Genomic DNA, 22,202 nt, shown 5'->3' on the forward strand with positions numbered 1-22,202 from the left:
TCCAAGTTTTTGTAGGATAACAGTCAGGGCATGAGAGAGAGAGAGAGGAGATCAGGAGCTTGCACGACTCCACAACACACACACACACACACCTTCTACAGCCTACAAGATTAAAGATAAACACCAAGTCACCATTCAGAAATGCACTCCTGACTCCTGCCTAAACACGATCCTTCCCAGGACTTCCTTCGCATCCATGTAAGACACGAAAACTGAGTCAACAGATGATTTTCTACGACTGTTAGAAGTGATCAATTATACAGAGGCTCCAGCCAGGCCACTACATAATGCATGGCGAGCCTGCGGCGCTACCGCTGTCTCACCAGCTCACATCGCTTTAGAGAGCCGTGCCTTGCCGCGATTGGCTCGCCGACGCGCCGAGTCACGCCCTCTCGCCGCCGATGGCTCCGCCCGTTTGGCGCGTCACACGCCTGTCAAGTGACGTCGAAGGTTCTGCAGGTGCTGGAAGAGGCGCAGCGTTGGCGTAATTCACACGTTAAAACATCTCCAGCGGTAAGGCAAAGCCATCATATCTCGATATTTTTAGGTGTGTTTCGTTCATTGGCATATTTGCATGCGGTGAGGGGGTCGTTGGCGGTAATAGCCGAACCGATCCGCGACTCAAATAAGAGGATAACCTTCATTTGACATGAAGAGAAGCATCCTATTGGGTTGGACTGGGTGTCCACATCTGCACTGTACTGTTACTGCTATAGGCTCTTACTGCGTTCGGTTGGTCGTCGTCCTGTTTGCTTGTTGTTGGGTTTTTTTTTTGTTTGTTTGTTTGTGCATGTACCTCAGTGTGTGTGTGTGTGTGTGTGTGTGTTTTTTCGTAACCTGCCTGGTCCATTATCCGTGGTCACAGAATATGACTGGGAGCAGAACGAGGCAAAATTGCATTTGCCATATGTTCACTTGCTTGCTGTTACATAAGAAGACACCAGGGTTTCTGTGTACCCTTGCTGTTATTTCCTGAATTAAATGGGAATGCAGTGATGTGTGTATCAGTAGTGTGTGTGTATGCGTGTGTGTGTGTGTGTGTGTGTGTGGTAAGGTGCCTGGCCCAGATGAAGATTACGTGGAGCGACCCCCACCGCCATCATCCGCCCTATAACAGCTCCATTTTCCAACGCACAGCAAGCGCAGCTCTCGTTTCTGCAGCGTTTCTGCCTTTGCCTGGCAGCTGCTTGGAGCTGTAGTAGCTAGCTGATGTCTCTGTCGGGCTGCTTTAAGGCCTCAGTGATAATACAGCGCTAAAGCTTTAGATAATGTAGCAGCCTGCGGTCGCTTATTGGTAGCTCGTCCGGTTGGTTGGAGCTGGCCTGACGTTATTGACCTCTTATATGTGATAGAATACTGTGTGCTGTTGTGGATGGGGGGTAGATTTATAGAGCACTATGTAATAACAAGGCTTTCAGCATATTCCCTCCAGATAGCTGTTTTCATATATATTCCTTATCCCAAATTGTCAGCTGTCTTCATAAGATATTGCTTGTCCTGTATGTCTGCTATCCTTATGGATTTTCCTTCTACCTGGCTGAGAAAATGTATTTATGACTGAGATACCCTGAGACACTCCTACTATCTGTCTGCTGCGTCTGTATTGTAAGGTCGACCACACTGGACAATAATTGCAACGTTTATAGTGCTCCAGCATCTGCCCATTGACTTCTGTTCCAAGTGTGCTAAGAGTCCAAGGGATTTTAAAAGAATATTCTTGGATGTTCCAACCTAATCTGTATTTGCTCCGTCCGTATCATAATGTCGACTACCACGGACAATAACTGCAGTGTTTTTACCTATATGTAAAAAGGACAGGCCGGACAGAAAAGCCATTGACTCACAGTATGTTTATAATGGAAGCCAATGGGCACAAGCTCCAGCATCTGCCCATTGACTTCTATTCTTCTGTTTAAAAAATTACTCCTGGCTTTTTCAACCTGCTACGTCTGCATCATACAGTCAGTTACTACTGACAATAATTTCGCAACATTTCCCTGTGCAGAAAAAGAACAGACAACCCTTCAACTCACAGTACACTTACAATAGAAGCCAATGGGGAGGTGCATTATCATCTGCCCACTGGCTTTTATTCTAAGAGAGTTTTTTTTTTTTTTGTCCCCAGTGAAATACTCCAGTGATTTCCAGACTAATCTTTATATGCCAAAGCTTCACTATAAAGCCATTTACTATAGACAATAATTTAAGTATGTCTTATTTAGGTTAAAGTCCCAACATTCAGCTCGCAGTACACCGTACCACTTATAGTGGATGCCAGTAGTGTGCAGGTGCTACATCACTGGCTTCTTTTTGTAGAGTATTACAAGACCAGGCAAGGGTGTTTAAACCCAAAGGAATCCTGCATAGATTATTACAGTTACTGTAGTCATTCATTTAGATTTTTTATTCTGTATATATCTATATAATGTATATATAGATGTATATCTGTATATATCTATATAATGCAACTCTATGCAACACAATGGAAGCCAATGGGAGCATGTTTCATCATCTATTTTATAATAGATAGTATTTCTAATCTCTGTCTGCTACATCGACATTAAAAAGCCAGTTGTCAGTAATTTAGAGAGTAATTTAGAGATACATCTCTACATACGCAAAATTACTTGGATTGTAGGCCAGTGGGAATGTGTTTAGTCAGTATCTGCCGATTGACTTCTATTAAAATGTGTTACATTTGAGTACATGGGGTTTTCTGTTCTTAGTGTTAGAAAACATACCAAAAATATTTTCAGTGGTAACCGACCGTACATTACAGATGCAGCAGACAGATTAGGTTGAAAAATGCCGGAGTATTCCTTTAAGGCTGTCTCAGTCTTAGTCTGAGCACCCCTGATCCAACAGAAAAGTCATTATGTTCAAGGTTCCTAGACAGAGGACATCATCCAGACATCTAAGTTGAGCACCATCACTGTCCCTATCCACATTTCCGGAATGTGAAAGAACCTGAGATGTTCATAGTACAGTCCTGTGACTCTTAGTGCTGAAAGGCTTTTGGCAAAATCCACTATGACACTAAAGGTCCTCATGCCTCTCATCCCTGAAGGAACTGTGCTTCTCTGCAGCAGCGTTTGGTCTCACCAATAAAGTCGCTGGCTCACACTGTGTGCGCCTCAAAGTGAGGTTCTATTTTTAGGGTGCTCGAGCCCTCTGTTATCTAGAGAAACGCTGAAATGTGAAGCACTCCAGGGCGCTTTGGTGTTGTGCAGAGCTTTTCAGCATACCAGCATGTAGTTCACTTGCTTTTTGAGGCGTTTTTGATTAACCGGTCGTCAAGGAGGTTATGTTAATTTGCAGTATCAATTAGAGATGACGTCAGTATGGATGGGTATCGGTATCAGGCGGATATCAGCAGAAAATGCTGGAATCAGATATCAGAGGGAAGAAACAAACGAATCTGATCCTGTAACAGATCTAGCCTGAAATAGCACACAGTCATGTCGCTAGCTGTGTATTTCGTGTTTTGCTGAGGTGGTGGAGTGTTTGAGTAGTGTGAGCATGATAGTCCACTTTCAGATGCTCATTGCTGAAGGGTCCACGTCATGGAAAAGCTCATTTTCCTTCAGAATATGCTATTGCGTCCATATACGGAAGCTGAAAATCTATCTATTTACATAAAGGGTATAAGAAAATACCAAATATCAGAGTATTGCGATATTATCACAATACATTGTGGGTTTTCTCTTAGACAAAGATTAAGCTTCATTTCACACACTGTCACTGCCTTGACATTTGGACACTTATATATCCCAGAATGTATATATCCCAGAATGCATTACGCATCATGCCACTCTTCCAACTGCAAAATTGCTGTACAGCATCCGCCCGTCCTTAAATCTCAAATGGGGGACCTATGGCTGGGCGGTATGACCAAAAATGTGTATCACAGTACATCACGATATTTTCATATATATATATATACATATGCATTTGTTAGAAGGGGTGTCCACAGACTTTTGGACATGTAGAGTGTTTGGCCAGTAAAACTGTAAAATTGACTAATAAATGGTAAAAAACAGTAAAAGTAAAAATAATAAAAACACTAATAAATGGTCTTCTTTTTAAAATAGAATCTTATTAGGTACAGCAAGCATGTCTTTATGGGATAGCAGTGGCTTACTTTACTACTATTACACATATTTAACAACAAAGGTGTATCCATAATCAAAAGGTATTTTCAGTGTGTAAAACAAATTTTAATATTTAATAGATAAACCTGTCATTATTACATTCTCTAGAACATATCTTTTGAATGTTTATGAACTGAACTTTAGAAAGAAAACTAAAACGTGTTTAAAATGAGTTTTTTATGGATCATCTGCTTCTCCTCTGTAATCGCAGGTTTAGCGGAAGAAGCGAGCCGGTTTACTTTCCTCTCAGGCGGACGCAACGACAGCCCAGGGGTCATTCAGGAGCGTCTGTGTTCTAGCCTACTGTCGCTAGCAGCACAATGCTAAGCATTTGAGCTGTTTGTGATCTGCCTCAATCACACTAAACTTTGTTCTGCACATTTGTGTGGCGTATCTGTATTACAGTATGTAAGAAAGATGGACCGTAGTCAGATTTTTAAACTGTAAACCGAATGTAGGGTCATACCGCCCAGCATTAGGGGAAACCCGTCCTCTGGTCGGCAAAAATTGCTGTCAGATGAAATTTAAAGCAAAGGGACAGTACACCCCACCCCCTGGTTTTACCACAGTCATTTCCACACGGTTATTTGATTAAGAGGATTCTGTTACAGACACAGCCTAAGACACAGTTAGAAAGACAGTAAGTCTTAATCTGAAAAGGAAAAAATACAAGAAAAGCAAAGAAATAGCTAAATTCCAGGTCCGTGGTTTTTAATGAAAAAATATTGCATGAGCATTGAGTGTCTGACACTCCAGATTGTTCATCACAAGATGCAGATGTTCATTTGATCATGCTGGACTTCTAGCCGGTCAAAACAAATGAAACTTTATCAGGAGCAATATAGCTTGCCATCTTCATTGCATTACACGGGTTCAGGTGTGTTCTACTTAACCTGTAGGCACCTGTCCGATTCTGAGTGAGCAACGCGTGCTGCTCCACTTTGCTTTGACGCCACTTGCTGATCAGGTTTCTTCGAAACCCAATACTAGTTTGCTTAGCTGGCCCACAGCATCTCTGTCCAGCAACCATAGGTTTCGGAAACGTCCACAATAGGTCGTTTTGTGTAGAGGGTTACCCTAGCCATCAGTCCAAGGATTCCAAGAAGATGGAGTGATGCAGTTGTACTATATGCTGTATGCTGTATATGTTTATGGTCTTTTTTACCCTGTCATATACTGTTGAAGGTAAATGTAGGCCTTGGAGCCTTAACGGCAACCTGAAAGTGTTAGTTTATGTCCCCATGTATATTATGCCTCATTTATTTTTCTGTAAATTTACATTATAATGTAAGGGCTTTGACCTTTGTCTTAAACGTCCTCTAAATGTTTTTTTTTTTTAATTATTATTCTTATGTTTCACCTCCTCTTTCCTCCACCCTTGTCTATCACTAAGTGAAAACACTTAGCAAGCTAGCTAGCTTCCCTCAAAAACATGCGTCACGGTTTAGAATGACATTGATCATAAAGTGTTAATAATCACAGTGTTTTCCCAGTATCACAGTATCAAATGATTTATTCAGTTGACATTAATAATGTTACATTGTGAATAGTAAAATATATTTTTGAATGGTTTGTTACTTTCTGTTTCATACACATTACAACGTAAGCATCATGTGACACATCAGATGTACAACAGACATTTATTGTCAATGTTTGCCTTAAAATATGTTTTAAAACTTATAGCAATAATGAATAACTAAATAAGCCTTGGGAAATGTAAACCTTAAAAACGATAATTAACTATTAACTACACTGTAAACCCATCTGTATTTAGCTAACTCTAGCTATCTCCGCAAACATGCAAGCAAACTGCTAACAGCTAAGCGCTAATCAAAGCAGGATGCACTAACTAACTGACTACAGCCAGGTTAAGCCTGTGAAAGCAAAGCCAACTATTTCAACTAACTGAATTAAGACCTGTTCACACCTCGCCACTGCATGTGATTAGTAATGATTGTATCTGGTTAAAATGTGTCTTGTGTGCGTCTAGAGGACCAGAATCACTTCTTCTTCTCGGATTCTGTTTATAACGGAAACTGCATGTCAAAAAAATGAATTTGTTATTATGGATACAGCCACGTTATCTGTATGCGTATTACAGATTATAATGTACACTTCTGTGACAGTCGGGAACTGCACATGTTTATAATTTGGACTAGTCATGTAACGGCCTGATCCCACGTTTTTCTACCAACAGCTAATCCCAGAAACTGAAAATTTTAGGATTAGAGCCTTTTATAAATGTTTTGTAATGTATTACCTTATATATAAATATTTTGTAGCCAATTTGTTTTTATGTATTGAGGCTCTTCCTCTTTCCAATCTAACAACCCCACCATCACCTTATCCCCTTTCTTTTACTGAGCCCTGTTTCTCAGCCCTACTTCAGTTCATCAAGGGTCGATTGCCCACTGCCCTAATCTCTTGTCCAAGTTTTCAGAGTTCTCTCACCTCAGTCATCCATTCTCTTCTCACCCTACAACCATATGTTGAAGGCTTGGTCTAAACTCTTTTTTGGTCTGAAACAAATTCATCAAGATCCATCGATCCCTCTGAATTGTAATTAAATCGTAAAGTGCCTAGAGCTTCCCAGCCCTAATACATACCATATCTTCTGTCAGTATCAGCAGATATACATATTCTTCCTACAAAGCCTGTTATTCATCAAGTCTTTGGAGGTTAAGGCTGAGTCAGAAGGCCCTTCAAACGTCTGCTGGTGCAGGAAGCCTTTCAACCATCTGAGTCATCCTGATTATGATCACGCATCCCTCCCTGTGGTTGCTTTTACTATTGCCACCTCATCTCTCCATGTTTTGAGTAATTGTTCTTTGATCAAGATTTACTGATATGTGTGGGAAAAAAGCCCTTTTCATTAAATTCTGTTGCTGTGGCTAATACAGTCTAGCTTCAGCTTTTTCATCCAAAAGTCATAGCATTACACTCATGCAATGTCATGTCAACGTATGCCATATCTTACTTAGGAACTCGTGTTGAACATCCTGTTTCTGATTCCGTTATGTAATTGCCAACTGCCCCAAACGTGCCAAGAGGTCACTGTATATTTTCAGGCATTAGACTGCAACAGACCCGGTCAAGGCTTTGGCCATGCTTTACAGCCGTCGAGCACCGGGCATCATTTTTAGCACAGTCAAACAGAGGTCAAAGAAACACTATCACAGGGTCTGTTTTTAGAATTCCACTGGTGAGACAGATTGGGCCTGAGCCAATGGCGCTGTATCAAATATTGATCCGGCACGGAAGAGCTAAGTTTGATTGATGCCAAGCCCTGGCATCTGCGATCTCTTTTACTCAAGCCTGGAAGAGTAATGTTTCCATCTTGCTCGACTAATTTTTGTTGGTACGTGACCTGGAGGCATGTTGTCGTCACCCCAGCATGTACCCTGTAACATGTACCTTGCTCACTAGCTATTAGAGCTGAGGTGTAAGTTAGCATAGCGTAGCACCGGGGGATTTGTTTGGTTTTAGGTTGTCCTGTTGATAAGCCGATGCTATTCTATTCTATGCTGTGTATTAAAATAATGAACTTAAGAGCATGCCTATGCTGTACAGGGTGATGTTTTAATAACCAGGGGTATCAAAATACAGATGTTTTGAGGTTGTCAATGTTTAATGTGTTAAAAGTCTGGAAACACAGTGAGAACTCATCTGTTTGAGCTCAGATTTCTTTTATAGTCTGGCATTTCCATCCAATACCTAGTTTATCTAATCAGCCTCATTAAAGTAAATCAGTTGAGCTGCTGGTGGAACTGAACAAATCCACACAGTGTCTGCCGGTGTAAACCTGTGTTCTTCTGACTGTGTTCTTCTAACCTGCACATCCATAATTTTAGCACATTCTGAGCACAGACCACTGTCTTTATCTTTATGTGTATTTATTCAAATCTTATATAGCTTTTTACTGGCACACTTACTGCTCAGATAATATTACTACTTGCCACCATGTAGAAGAGTGGGGTTCGATTCCTGGTCTGGGTAACTGTTCAGTGCTACACCAATTAGAGTCCTTGAGCAAGACTCCTAACACTGTATTGCCCCTTCTCTGTAATACTATATTGTCAGTTATACTGTAAGTTGCTTTGGATAAGAGTGTCAGCTGAATGCCATAAATGTAAATGTATTGCACACCATAAGGCCCTATAAAGTTTATGAAAGAAACTTAAAACAAGCTAATCTATAATCATATAATCATGTTAGCTTAAAGAAACTCGAAAGGTTTGCTTTTGAAAGAGCCTAAAGACTTGTAACAGATGGGGTAATAAAATATACAATATTTGAGATGGGTTAATATATTCTAAAACCTTTATAAAAACCTTCCAAACAAATAGTTTTTTTTCCTAAGCTGTCTTTGGAATAGACAGTTGGAGGAAAGGTGGAGTTACACTAGTTATGCTGACAGTATATTCAGTATCACAGAGGAAATCAATCAGTGTTTTTCTGTGGAAAAGCCAAATGGAAGTGATGGACTTCTTCCATGCCACTTGGTGATAATTGATTGTGCTGAGTGTCTCATCAATTTATTGCTCGCAGCTATGGTAAGGCCTGATGAATAGCCCTTTAAGATTGATGGAGGTGCTTTTAGATTTAATAGTTTACAGCACAGAGTTTTACTCCAGCTTTATCCAGTCTCTCAGAGTGCTAAATCACACTCTGAGACTGGGCCTGCATTGTATGTGTTGAAAAAGCAGATCTCTGTAAAGTAGGTTTCATCCTCTAGGGTTGAGTGGTTGGATGCTGTGACATTGTTATCATGATGGCTTTTGAGAGCATCATTTTGGCTAATTTTGATATTTGAGCATCTGTAAGAGTTGATCAGAGGGTATTTAGTTTACACTGACGCTCACAGAGTTTGATATTGAGGTATAATATACATACTTAATGGCAAACCATGCCGAAATTGTTACAGTCCTGTTAAAACCAAGCTGCTGGAGCCCAGTGCAGCATATTGAATATCTGAGTAGTGATTACATTATGGTATATCATGGTTGTGATGTAGTGTGCCACATATTAAAGGAGCTGTACAGGATTCTGAAAAACAACTGTTTATATTTGACCTCAACATCAAAATAAACACACCCCTCCCTTCAGTGCTCATTCAGAAGCTCCGCCCCACCTCCCCAGATCTTCGTGGCCATAAAACCCTACGCAAATGTTGTACAATCAACTACCAGCATATAGCGTTAGCAAGAACGTCATGTCAAGTAATTAGCTTTAGCTGGATTAGCATTAGTAAACTGTTACTACAATTGCTGCTGCTAAGCAAACCAGTTGTGATGATCTATTGCAAACATTCACAAACGGGACAAACCATACTGATCTATTACTGATCTAAGTTAAAGTTGCCAACCTATCCAGCAAGAACAGAGCAACAACCTCATACCTTTAAACATTCAGAGGTCTCTTCGCTGCCCAAACGCCTTTCCACATGTCTTCACCCTCGTCTGATCTAAGAACCTTTTGTTCAGCTTTTGTTCATCGATCTTTTACTTTTTGGCTGATTCTTGGCTGTGTCTCCTTGACCATGTGTGTAGTTCAACACATAGCTAGCTAATGCCAGATACACAGTCTCCCCTGCCCCACTCTGTGTATGAGCACGAATGCCCCCTGTTGTTGATCGCCTGGAATAGTGTTGTGTTTCTTGGGCCTGAGCCAAGTTGTTTCCCATTTACAGAGCCAGGGCTGAGTACGAACACCGGCCTTTTTTCCTGTGCCTAAACAGACTGGAGAGTTTGCAAACCATTAGAACGCATTATACAAAAATAACTCTTCAAGCACAGTGGTATATTTTTGCCAAATTGGCCACATTTAGTATCAGGTTCTGAATGAAATCAGATTTCAGTTCATCTCTCTGATATTATTAGATATAAAATAAAGAAGCTGGTGAAGCCTGTTTGTACATCTTCTGTCAAAACAAAACCTTGCATATTTTGGTGGGCAACATGACATTATTTTATCGTTATTGTGATAAAGTATGTGGCAATTTACGTGGATAGTGCTCAAAGAACATATATGTACTGATATTTCAGTACAAAGAGAGTACAACATTGTCCAATAAAAAAAACAAGCCTCCATTTTGTCTGTTTTTAGTTTTCTACATGGTTTGAACCCTGTAGCTGCTCTGTTCACTTTGTAAATAATTCTGGATGAATGGACCAATGGAAATGCTCTAAATGATGTAGACTAAACTCTTATTTTACATTTTAATTTGACTTCCATTCAAAGTTAAGCTCATTTTATAAAGTCACCATTTTGGAGATACAGGTTTTTTATTGGACAGTGACGGTAATTAGTCCTGGCACACTTTTGTTTTTGGTCCAGCACAGTATGCAAAACACTGCTGGTCTTTGGTTTGGTTTTTTTGGGCCTCTATTGCTGCTTTTTTGGACGTTCCGACTTTTAGTTTGCATAATTGCATAAACTTGCTTAATTTAAAAAATTAACTTGCCCCTTCATGTTGTGTGAACATTTCACAATTAATGGATCAAATACCTAAGTAGAGATATTAAAGATACCAGCAATCAAATCGTTTCGTAGGATTACATCACTTGTCTGCTGTCTTTGAGATATCCGTTTGAATCCTGATAAACAAAGTTTCCATCTTTTATTTTTGGTTTTCTCTCAGATGGCTTCAGCTACAGATAACCGTTATGGCCAAAAGGAGTCTTCTGACCAGAACTTCGATTACATGTTCAAGATCCTGATCATTGGCAACAGCAGTGTGGGAAAGACCAGCTTTCTGTTCCGCTACGCTGACGACTCCTTTACTCCAGCCTTTGTTAGCACAGTAGGCATCGACTTCAAGGTGAAGACCATCTACAGGAATGACAAGAGGATCAAGCTGCAGATCTGGGTGAGATTTCATCTCCTTCTCAGATGTTAGGTCACTAGTGGCACTGTGGGTGGGATATCAAATATATATATATATATATATATATATGGTATTAAAAATATATTTTTATATATTAGATTAAATAACTGTTGTTGTTTTGTTTTGTTTTTTTAAAGGGGGTGGGGATGGGATATTCAATAACATCAGATATTCAAAAACATCATGGTCCATGTGACGTTAGATGATCAGAAACCTAGCAGCAGCCAATGGTCTAGACTCACAGCCAATCAGAATAGCACACAGCAGAGCACAAGCTCCCTAGGGTCTTTGGTGATGGCCCCTCCTCCCCATTCGTAGAGTAGAAAGAGCTCAGCGAAGGTCCATTAGGCACATTATCCACTACATGCTGCAGAGCAGTTCTTTAAGGGCTTTATTGCCTGTGTTTCATTGCATATGGCGGTAAACAAACGTGCTGTGTTGCTTAATAATACAGCTGTTCATGAACTGTTCTATGTCCCTACATGGCCTACATGGCACACACATTAACCCCTTTAATGCCAAAAGGCTTAACTACAGGAACGCCTGTACAAACCGGTGGGGCTATTCTTTGGTAATTGAAGTTTGTAATAACACTTTTGGTCTGCCAGTGGTGCTGGTTGTAAAGAAAGAGGCAGTATCCTGTTATAATTCGAACTTGATAAAACAGTGTTGATGTGTGTGAAATCTCACTGGAAACATTTTGACATTGGCGCATGTCAGAAGTGCAGATTTAAACAAGTCCATCTTTGTCTTATTTATTATGTAAATAATATGATTAATAATGTAGTCATTAACTTAACTATTTTAAGTAATTAAATAATGTATATGAAATCTTAAGCAAATGATCTAACCAACCAAGACTTCCAAGGGTTAGAATCCCCCTTTATTGAAGCATATGTAGAGACAGATGGGAAATGTATTCTTTTAGCACAGGGCTTGTTTATGAGGTACTGAGTTGCAAGACAGGGCTCAGTGTCATGGAGACAGGAAACAGTCCTGCTCCTGTTCATTACAGCTCTTGTGGTAACCTAATAGGTCCCCTTAGCATTAGTTGCTTACCAGCATGGGAGCTGTAACCTTGGATGGCACAACAGACTGAGAGAGTTGCTATGTGGATAGCTCAGAGCTGAAAGTTGGATTCTCAATCAAAAACTTAATCGAATGTGTCAGTATTTAAACTGATACCCATAGATATAACATGTTTCTTCTGTCTTTTCTTGCATCAGTATTCAGGTTTTTTTTACATTACATTATGGGATGTCAATGGCCTCAACGTTACACACATCGTCTTCTGTCTGCATTCATACACTACAAATGAATTACTTATCATCACTGATCATAGGCCTGGATTTTTGTACACTAAATAATGTAATGCAGTGAATTATCCTGATGTTAATGCAATATAGTGTATAAAGCAGTATATCACAGTTACTGTAATTAAAAAACTGAACTGTATTAGTGTCAAATATTGTATTCATGTCAAATAATGAGTGCATTTGAATTGTAGCGCTAAACCATGGTGGCAAATCTAGGTCCAGGCAAATCCAGGTTTCATCTAATTAACCAGTATAATTACACTGTTTGTAATAAAACCTGCAGCTGATCAGTGTTTATAAAGAACTAATTGTATTCTTGATATGCTTAGAAAGGCTTATAGTGTATAACAATAACTAAATTTATCACCATAGAATAAAATATTGTCATATTGCCCAGCCCTAATCTATAGTACTTGCTATTCCAACTACATGATTGTTGTTTTGTCTCTTTCTTTAAAACGAGTGACTTGAGTCTGAGGAGGACCACTTTTTTCATTTGAGGTGGCTACAACTATGTATGGTGTTGAGTGATTTATTTGGTTTCCTACATGGTGAAAAAGTAGCCTGAGGTGCACAACTTTAAGTTGCTGTCTGGTTTAACGACCAACGTTTCCACGTTGAGATGCTTTTTCATTTAATCACACAATCAGTTTCAACAATTGTCTTTGTAACCGATGTGTTTGGCTGATTAGGACACAGCAGGGCAGGAACGCTACAGGACCATCACCACAGCCTACTACAGGGGAGCCATGGGCTTCATCCTCATGTATGACATCACCAATGAAGAGTCTTTTGCTGCTGTACAGGACTGGTAAGTGATTTCCAAACCCTAGAATCTGCTTTCCAACCCTGTTGCCTGGGTCATTTGTCTTCATATCTTGGCAGCATCTCCATAAACAACTATTTTACACACAGACCAAGCACCTGTCGTCTTCAGTGGGGAGAGACTGATAAACCCAAACCTGAAAACCAGGCTGACATTTCAAAATCACATTTAAAATATCACTGGTCAAATCTGAATGACACATTCCAGGCATGCACATACACTGTATGTCCAAATGTTTGTGGACACATGTCCTAATGAATGCATTCCACTACTTTAAGTTGCACCCATTGCTGACACAGATGTGTGAATGCACACAGACTGCTTGTCTAGTCCCTGGAGAGGAGTATTGCCAATAGAATATGACTCTGGAGCAGATAAACACGAACCTTTGAAGTATGCCTAATGCCAGGCTTGGGCTAGAGGGGCATGAAGCTCTCCAGCATTGAGCTGTGGAGCAGTGGAACTATGTTCTCTGGAATGACGGGCGGTGCTCCATCATGTGCTTTTGAGATGGTTTGGGGAGTTGAAGATGAGGTGGGGTGGTGTTTATCCAACACCCTGACCCCAATAATGCTCTTGTTACTGCCTTGTCACCTCAGAATTTAGTATGGAAAGCCTTCCCTGGACAGTAGAGACTGTTACTCCAACAAAAGTACCCTTGATTTCAGAAGAAACTATTTCGGAAGAAACAACTGGCCTTTTAGGCCAAAAGATTATGTCAGAACTATTGTAGAACAGTGGCACCAGGCAGTGTGTTTGTTATAAAGAAGTTTTTTGTGGTTCACCTGGTACCTGTCACCCCCACTATGAAAACCTCTAACTCAAAAACTGTGCATTTACGACTTTGATTGTATCTTAATGACTAAAAATAATTGTCCTGTAACTGTTAGCTCAGCGTATTTTTGTCTAGATTGCACAGTACAGACAGCCAATCAGCAAAGATACAATTTACATATTAGTTTAAATAGCATAGTAAACCTTGTGCTGTTTTTTGGAATGTAGAATAAGGGCGCTAAAAGTAAAACAATCATTTTGCAGAGTATGTACTTGTCTGTACTTGTGTTCCTGTGTACTGTTACATTCAAAAGTTCACATCTAGCCAAGTACAGTCCAAATACCCGGATGTGTTCTTGTTCCATTCACGCTATCAAGGCTACCGCTATCGGACACAGCCAAATATCCCACAATGCATTATGCACCACGCTGCAATTTCCGAATTACCGTAGAGCATCTTCCCGTCCTTGGGAGTTTGTACTCGTGAGTCAAACTTGCCATATCAGTACTACCAACTACACCAGTCCCAACTTGCCGTTCATTGTATTGAGAATCCCTGAGCATAAGTTGAATTAGAAGGATTGGGGTGGTGATGGGGGTTAAATTTTGGATGTGATCCTTCTCCCAAACCTTTAGTTATTATAAAGCTCTATTAACTGCCTTAAATACCAATGTCTCTTTAATCGAACAGGTCTACACAGATAAAGACATATTCATGGGATAATGCCCAGGTGCTTCTGGTGGGCAACAAGTGTGACATGGAGGACGAAAGGGTGGTCGCCGCTGAGAGGGGACGGCAACTCTCTGAACATCTTGGTAAGTTACATTTTTCTTATTCAAGGCATTTGTTTAACCCCTTAATCCTACATCTGATAGCTTGAATACCTTTGAGTGAGGAGAGGGCCTTGTCTTGTATGGGACGTAAATTCCAAGTTTCCATCTCAGCTGTAGGCCACATTCTTCACAAGTTCATTAATGCTCCAAATGTTAGAATCCTATACAGCAACTTCCATAATTTGAGCAGTTATGTAATTTAGGTATCCAGTGCAGGACTTCATTTTAGTTTGGAACTTCTCTTTGCTCTAGGCTTTGAGTTTTTCGAGGCCAGCGCCAAGGACAACATCAATGTAAAGCAGACGTTCGAGCGACTGGTGGACATCATCTGCGAGAAGATGTCCGAGAGTCTGGACGCTGCTGACCCCGCCGTCACAGGGGCCAAACAGGGGCCGCAGCTGACCGAGCAGCCTGCCGCTCCACACCAGGACTGTGCGTGCTAAAAGCTCAAATATCCCTCTCCCCCAGCCTTTCCAAATACACTGCCCTACGCTACCACATCCAGGAAAATAGGTTAAAAACATTAAAAAGAGTTTAAAATACAAATTCTAACCTTAGCTCCTCCCACAGTACGCATTCCTCGTCTGCCTTTTTGGTTCATTTTGAGATTGTAAGTTAATTTTCGAACCCCGTGACACTATTTTTATCAGTACGTCCACTTTGCTGCCCGCCACAGTCTTAGACGTGGTGAGGAAAAGCCATATTACACTTTAAGATACTTTAAGATTTTAAAATTAAGACCTTAAGACCCATTAAGTTTGGCGAAGCACAAATCATGACTTTGTGTGTTAGCTTCTTTGCTAAACGCTCTGTTTCTTCTGGCCTTTGTGTGCCATTTTTTCCACCTCTTCTGTATCTTTTTTTTGTTTTACCTTTCTTTCATTTCGTTACATTTTTGTATTATTTTTTTCTTCTTCTTTTGTTCTCACACTCTCCTTTTGTTAAGTGAATTACGAACAAAGAATAGAGGAAAAATTTCTGTATATTTATTCGAAATGTGTATATAGACAATGTGCAGTATTTAATTGATACAGATATAGTAACATATTCAGAAAAAAGCAAGTTTTTTTGAAAACGACATCGTTCAGAGAATTATGAAGAAAACAAGAGAAGTCATGTTAATGTTTTTGTGGTAATCCTTTGCATCGCTCCTCACAAACCTCTCTTGCCGAATTGTAGGTGTACCTTTAGTCACTGAACTGCTTGATCTTACCTCCTTCATGAGACTTGTGAAATTCAACCGTCATCCACAGGTATTCCTCAGTGTAAAAAATGCATGGAAGGAAATGAAGCCATTTTGGCGCATAGTTTTAAGATTGCACTGTTGATTTAGATACAGACACTTCAGTATGTGTTCTTGCAGTCACGATGTAGTAGCAGCAGGACTTCTCTTCTGCCACTTGTAAATGAATAGTCCAGCGTTTTTCTACTGTCAAGTAGTATTTTCCCTGTATTTAGAAAAGAGAAATGATTCAAAATACATGTATAGTAGAATCCAGTGGACAGGAGCTGCAGCTCAAGCAACTATTATAAATGAGTCTTGAATCACTGCTTTTCGTTTTCTTTTGCAAAGTACAGGGCAAAAAATTATGTCTGCGTTAATGTTATGCTCTAGATAAAGACAAAAAATGTTGGAGTATTCCTTTAAAGATTCAAACCCCTAAAACCATCCTTTATTTTACGATCTGACCCAGATTTAAGGTCCAAACCAGTGCAGGGCATTCATTTCTACGCTGTGCTGCAAGAGCCAAGTTGAGGAAAGCATCTTCTCATGGTGTAAATGTGTATTTGTAATGTCACAAGGCTGATAGTCAGGACTGTTAGTAGACATACCTAATCTAGGCATTATTAAAAACATAAGGCGATGACGGCAAACAAGAACCCAGTGCGCCTAAATAACATTTTTGTGACTTCAGTGAACTTCCCCTGTACTACTAACTAGGGCTGGGCGATATGGTAAAAATATTATATCACGATATTTAAAGGCAGTTTTATGATAAACGATATTTATGGCGATACATATGGTCGCAGGCAAAATGCATCAGTAGCAGCAGATACTGAAAAAGTAGTCATAACAAATACTGTCCTGTACTTGGTACAGTAATTTTTATGTAAAATCTGCTGCACTTCATCTAACTGAACCAGACGAATTACACTGCAAGGAAATGTGCAGTAAGTTCAGAAAATCATGTTGTGTATCACGATAAAATATCGTCATATTGCCCACCCCTACTACCAACCAGATAATTCCCAGCTTTTTTTCCTTTGCTATGCTGTCTTCCTGAAAACTATTGTAAATATATTGGAGTCTTTAGTTTTCTGTGTGAATTGTGTTGTATTGACTCTGGGTAAAACAAGAAGAGATAAAAAAGACAACAACAAAAAAAAAAAAAACTAAATCTAAATTATTTAAAGTATGTGCTTTATTGCTATTGTGTATGCCTGCTTGTGAATGAATGTGTCACTTTATTACAAAGCAATATTGAGAAAATATCTTTTAAAGTATTATTCATTGTTTTGTTACATCCTTCCAGGAGTGAGAGGAATTCAAGGAAATTGCAAAAAAAATTAAAAATCCTGGTAAATTGAAACTCACTGATTTGCAGGAATGCTCCTTAAATGTGTGTGATGGCATTTCAGTCAGAATGTCCAGTGATGATCGGAACAGGAGAACAGAGGCCACCAGTATGACACCATGAAGCAGCCAGGCAAGCCCTCTGTGTCCTTGGCCTGTTTGCACTGCTTTACTTTGCTAGGATCATAGCAAAGCTGGTGAGCTTTGTGTGAAACTGCTCCGAACCCGGAAGCAAACGTTCCGTGCTCCCTATCACATCCTCCTGAACACTGGAACCTTGCTGAGAAGTTTCTGTAGCAAAACACCTGCTCGTTGCTTTTGCATTTCGATTGCTTTAGCCTCTTTACTTTTGTTGGTTTGTTGGACCTGGGTTATCTGCACTCTCTGATTTGTATCTGATATGCTTCATTGTGATTCTTTCTTTTCTACTTCTTCTGTTTTCTAATTTTCCTTTTCTAATATGGGACTTCAGTGTACGTTCAAGAAAAAGATCAACTATTATGCAGTAGTAAATTTACTCGAAATACAATAAGGGGTATGGTGTCAAATGTTCAGTGGTGAAATTTACCAAACCAACTGTCTATGTTGTGGAATTTACTGAAATGAAAAAAATAAAATAATAATAAATAAATAAAGGTTTGTGCTGTAAAATGAACTCACATTTCTTGTTGTTAGACACTTCGGATTATACATATAAATATAGAAATGAACAGAGCTGCACTAGAGGGCACCAGAGGACAAGCTTTTCTTGTCTGTGATCTCATATCTCAAAGGGAATGAGAATAGCTCATTCCCTTTGAGGGAGGGGGGTATGACGTCAAAACGAGGCCTGCATCAGCTGTTGCCATGGAAACAGGGAGACAGGGTGATCAGGTGACTTATGAAGGAGGATAAACTGTAGAGAAGGATTGTAGTGTTTTTCTGACAGCCAGAGAGAAAAGTTCAGCTGATTCTTAGCAGCTCATTGCAGAAACTGTTTACTTTAGGTGTATTGATCAATTGATTATTGTTTATTGTTTATTAATCTGCTATTTGTAAATTAATGCATATTTTGAATATCTAAATACTGGATTAAATACTGGTCTTCATTTTTGACCTGTTCTAAATGTCTCACATTGACAAGTGCAGGGCAGGATGCATAGGAAGATAAAATATTGGTTAATATTCATGCTATTTGTCGTGCTGTACAGCTTCCGGTGGCACAGGATTGCATCCCAACCTCTGCTTTTCAGTCATTTATGTTCGCTCACTACAATACACAGCAAATACACCACACAACCATTAGGAATTTTTGCTGTATTCAACCAATCCTGTTCTACTGGCTCATAAATAAACTAAACATCAGTCTAACTCCTGCAAACAAGATGTTAACCAGAAGACACAATTTAACTGAAGAATGTAGGTGCTGTATATTTGACACTGAGCTGAAGCTACTTAGCTTTTTCTGTATTAGCCAACTAGACCTTGAGGCTGAAGTAAAACACTTTCTCAGGTTGTGAATATGTACTTGTAATGTCACAAAACTGAGAGGTCAAGTCTTAGAGCTTTATCTAACAAGAACAACAAATAAACATTAATTAGCAGCAGAACCCCAGTTAGCTATTAACCTTTACCTTAAAGTTGTACATTATGGGAGTCAAACTAATTGCACTGACCAAATAACTGACCATATCAGAAAGTGAAAGACAATTTTTCATGAATTACTACACCAAACAAATCCCAATACAGCATATGATCAGAAAATACTGTTATAGCTTACAGTGCCTTCTGTTTGAGGCAGTGAAATAAAAATTATTTTACAATTATGCACATTTTTATGTCCAACTTAAGTTTCTTTTTCTAAAATTTGACTCAAGTCAGAAACTCAAAATAAAGCAGAACCGAAAGCGGCTACAGCACACGTTTGCCAACACACCCCCAAAAAGAGACGAAGATGGAGATGGCTTGATGGTTGTCCAAAACCATTTCATGCGATACCTTTCTTTTATATATTTTTTATAAAATACTTCAAAATATTATCTTTAGCACTTCGTTTTCTCTAGAATGATGTACTTTATACCAGACTGCTCTGAACAGCTGTTTGCAGAAATGTGAAAATCTTAACCTTAAACTTAAATTCTGGTCTTAATCCTTAAGCTCACCTGAAGAGGGTGCTATACTGTAATTGCAAACCATAAGGTATGGCATTTTATTTTTACTCCTACATGAAAACCATGGATTTGCTGTTAGTGCTCTAATTTTCATTTTTATGCCCAATAGAAAAGAATGGAAATATATATTAGAATAAACTGAAATGATAATTTTTTTTAACAAAAAATGTTTATTGATAAGTCCACTGCTCATAATTCAAGTGAAAATAGACAAATCAGGTGGTAAAACCAGAAACCAAAGAGTTAAACAGAGACCAGAATCCAAAGAGGAAATTAAAAATGTTACAGTGACACAATGGATGCCATTTTTGTATATGAGGAATTCAACTTAAAATTGGAAATATCCAGGGCATCCTGAACATTTAAATGAAACTTATTTCTTTTCCTAGGTGACCGTCTATGAAAGACGTTTCCTGAAACCTGAAATCTTCTTGTTTGCATATCACATGTACTATGAAGAAACATACATATTTTTATTTACTATAGAAAGCCCCCTGGATACATGTGATGCAAAAGTAACTTAATATGCCAATCTATACCAAAGAAATTAAACTGCTGCATTAAAATCAGATCATGGGGGAGGACAAAAGGTATTGCAATGCAATGATGACATTAGAAGGTAGCAGTGTACTTCTGGTGAGAATAACAATCAATGGCTTAAGACAAAAAGGGGGAAGGTACTGTGTGTTCAGTGCTGGTTTTTGACTCCCTGTGGTTTACCAGGTTTTTTGTCTTGCTGCTGTCCACGGCCAGTACCTGGCATCCCTCTTCCCCGGCCACCAAATACACCTAAGAAAAAAATAAATACAAGATTACAAGATTACAATACTTCACTTTTTAATTTGAGCTCTTAACTGACTGAAAACACCACCCATTCACTTTCTCGCCACATGGCCATCTTATTTTACCTCGGCCAGCGCCACCTCCTCTGCCCTTTCCTTGCTGTTTGTTCTGCTGCATGCCACCCCTGCCACGGCCCTTGGAGAGAACCTCCTCTTTTACCATGTCAATGATTTCATCAGGGATTCGCAAGTATTTGATAGTGCTTCCCCGGATGTAGCACTCAGGCATCCTCCAGAACTTATCTCCATCCTGCACAAAGACATACAAACACAGTTAGACTTGGTTATTTCATCCCTTTTTTTGCCTGAAACGACCATTTTCAAAATGTAAAAACTGAGTCACCAGTTTATTAGATACAACTTTACCTTCGCATACCTTGTTTTACCATTTTATCATTAACCAGATATTATTTGGGTGTTGGACCATTTACAATAGAGTGATACTGGTACCAGACAAATTGTGACTGTGTACCTGACAAACTGACCGATGAGTGAAGTTACAAGGTAGGTGTAAAACTGGTGATTCTACTTACTCGAGAGGTACAGATGACTTCTCGTAGATTAATGTTCATCCAGTTGTCACAGCTGACCAGGTGACCGTTGTATGTCTCCCCGTTCTTCAGCTCCACCAGCTAGAATTGGGTAGACACATTATTCAGGTAGTTTTCTGGTGGAAAGTAACACTTCTTCATCTTCCTTAAAAAGCTAAACATTTCAAGGTAAATGGACCCTGACAATATGTATTTAGTTTACAATGTTACTGAATTGGTATTAAAAACCTTTGTACTTACCATAGGGTGGTTCTGTGCTGTTTTCAGTAAAGATAGCGGAAGCTATAGGGGGAAAAAAACAACAGTTTTATCCATTACAGCATGGTATAGCATGAAAATCTTAAACTATTAAAAAAAAAAACATACTTATTACATATTACGCTCTCTTTTTAGTGAAAGGTTGGTATATGGTGAAGGTTGTAACAGCATATAAGATCACAATAGCAATAATGTATTGTAATGTTTTAAATAAAGAAATAATTTCAACAATCCTTCATGGGAAAGTAAAACTGCTATGCTTTCACCCTTCTGTGTTTTGCAGGGTCCACTTATATGTTGTTCATGTTGTCCAACTATTGCTGTCCATTGTTGTGTTTTTATAGATCAGTTGTATTTTTTTTTTTTTTTTACCAGAAACGGTGCTACAGTGCAATCGTCGACCAGATCTGTGTAGTATATAGTGTAACTCATTAGAATCAAGACATTTTAAAAACACAGAATCGACTTATCGAGTCTAAGCTCGCTAGTGCTCTCCTAAATCGTACCGAACCTTAAAATCTGTGCATCATTGGCCAGCTAGCTACATCACCTCAAGCGCTCACATCCTGAGCTTCTATTAGCATTAGCTAGCTTTTAGCCTGAGGGTTTAACAGATTTGGGAACGTGCTAAAGATTTCTGAACATTACTGATGCAGGGTGTGCTTGTTTTGCCATTCAATACAGAAAGTTAATTGGAGAAGCGACCTTAGAATCTTTGTACCACGAACTGACGTTAGTTAGCCAGCTTTAGCTTTAGCCAGCTAGCTAGCAGGCTACTGTTCACTGCACTAGACCGGTGTTCGGTAGCTATCTAGCACTAGCCAGCGCTTGGTGTAAAATTTCCAGTGCAGCTAAATGCGAATTGTACACTTACCATATCGGCTGACTGAATGAACTAGCTAGTTATTTATTGCGTTTTTAAATTCAACCGCTGAAATCTGAGGTCAATATTTTGCCAAACTTTCAGTTCAACATCAAGCAGCTCAAGCCTCATCCTTCTCTGCGCCGCTACTTTTCATCCGGGTTATTACTGTGCAGC

General features: G+C 39.4%; 2 protein-coding genes across 2 annotated transcripts; one reads left to right on the top strand and one right to left on the bottom strand.

Moving 5' to 3' along the window:
* Nucleotides 1–429: 429 nt before the first annotated feature.
* Nucleotides 430–18,017, top strand: rab3ab (RAB3A, member RAS oncogene family, b). Its single transcript, XM_072660929.1, has 5 exons — nucleotides 430–513; nucleotides 10,792–11,019; nucleotides 13,046–13,164; nucleotides 14,645–14,769; nucleotides 15,040–18,017. Exons 2-5 carry the CDS (start codon nucleotides 10,792–10,794, stop codon nucleotides 15,228–15,230), a joined length of 663 nt encoding a protein of 220 aa, XP_072517030.1. The 5' UTR covers nucleotides 430–513; the 3' UTR covers nucleotides 15,231–18,017.
* Nucleotides 18,018–19,662: 1,645 nt separating this feature from the next.
* lsm4 (LSM4 homolog, U6 small nuclear RNA and mRNA degradation associated) lies at nucleotides 19,663–22,175 on the bottom strand. The gene is made up of 5 exons (XM_072660461.1): nucleotides 22,038–22,175; nucleotides 21,146–21,187; nucleotides 20,888–20,986; nucleotides 20,421–20,604; nucleotides 19,663–20,301 (listed from the first exon to the last, which is right to left on the bottom strand). Exons 1-5 carry the CDS (start codon nucleotides 22,038–22,040, stop codon nucleotides 20,201–20,203), a joined length of 429 nt encoding a protein of 142 aa, XP_072516562.1. The 5' UTR covers nucleotides 22,041–22,175; the 3' UTR covers nucleotides 19,663–20,200.
* Between the last annotated feature and the right edge of the window lie 27 nt (nucleotides 22,176–22,202).

The sequence above is a fragment of the Salminus brasiliensis genome, chromosome 17 (assembly GCF_030463535.1).
Source record: "Salminus brasiliensis chromosome 17, fSalBra1.hap2, whole genome shotgun sequence".
NCBI classification, from domain to species: domain Eukaryota; kingdom Metazoa; phylum Chordata; class Actinopteri; order Characiformes; family Bryconidae; genus Salminus; species Salminus brasiliensis.

Excerpts from the sequence above, each read along its gene's own strand:
- rab3ab (XM_072660929.1), top strand. The coding sequence starts at position 10,792 with ATGGCTTCAGCTACAGATAACCGTTATGGCCAAAAGGAGTCTTCTGAC. Across the intron at positions 11,020-13,045 it reads GGATCAAGCTGCAGATCTGG|GACACAGCAGGGCAGGAACG; the intron begins GTGAGATTTCAT and ends TTGGCTGATTAG. Across the intron at positions 14,770-15,039 it reads GCAACTCTCTGAACATCTTG|GCTTTGAGTTTTTCGAGGCC; the intron begins GTAAGTTACATT and ends TCTTTGCTCTAG.
- lsm4 (XM_072660461.1), bottom strand. Across the intron at positions 20,987-21,145 it reads CAGCACAGAACCACCCTATG|CTGGTGGAGCTGAAGAACGG; the intron begins GTAAGTACAAAG and ends ACCCAATTCTAG. Across the intron at positions 20,605-20,887 it reads AAGTCATCTGTACCTCTCGA|GATGGAGATAAGTTCTGGAG; the intron begins GTAAGTAGAATC and ends GTCTTTGTGCAG.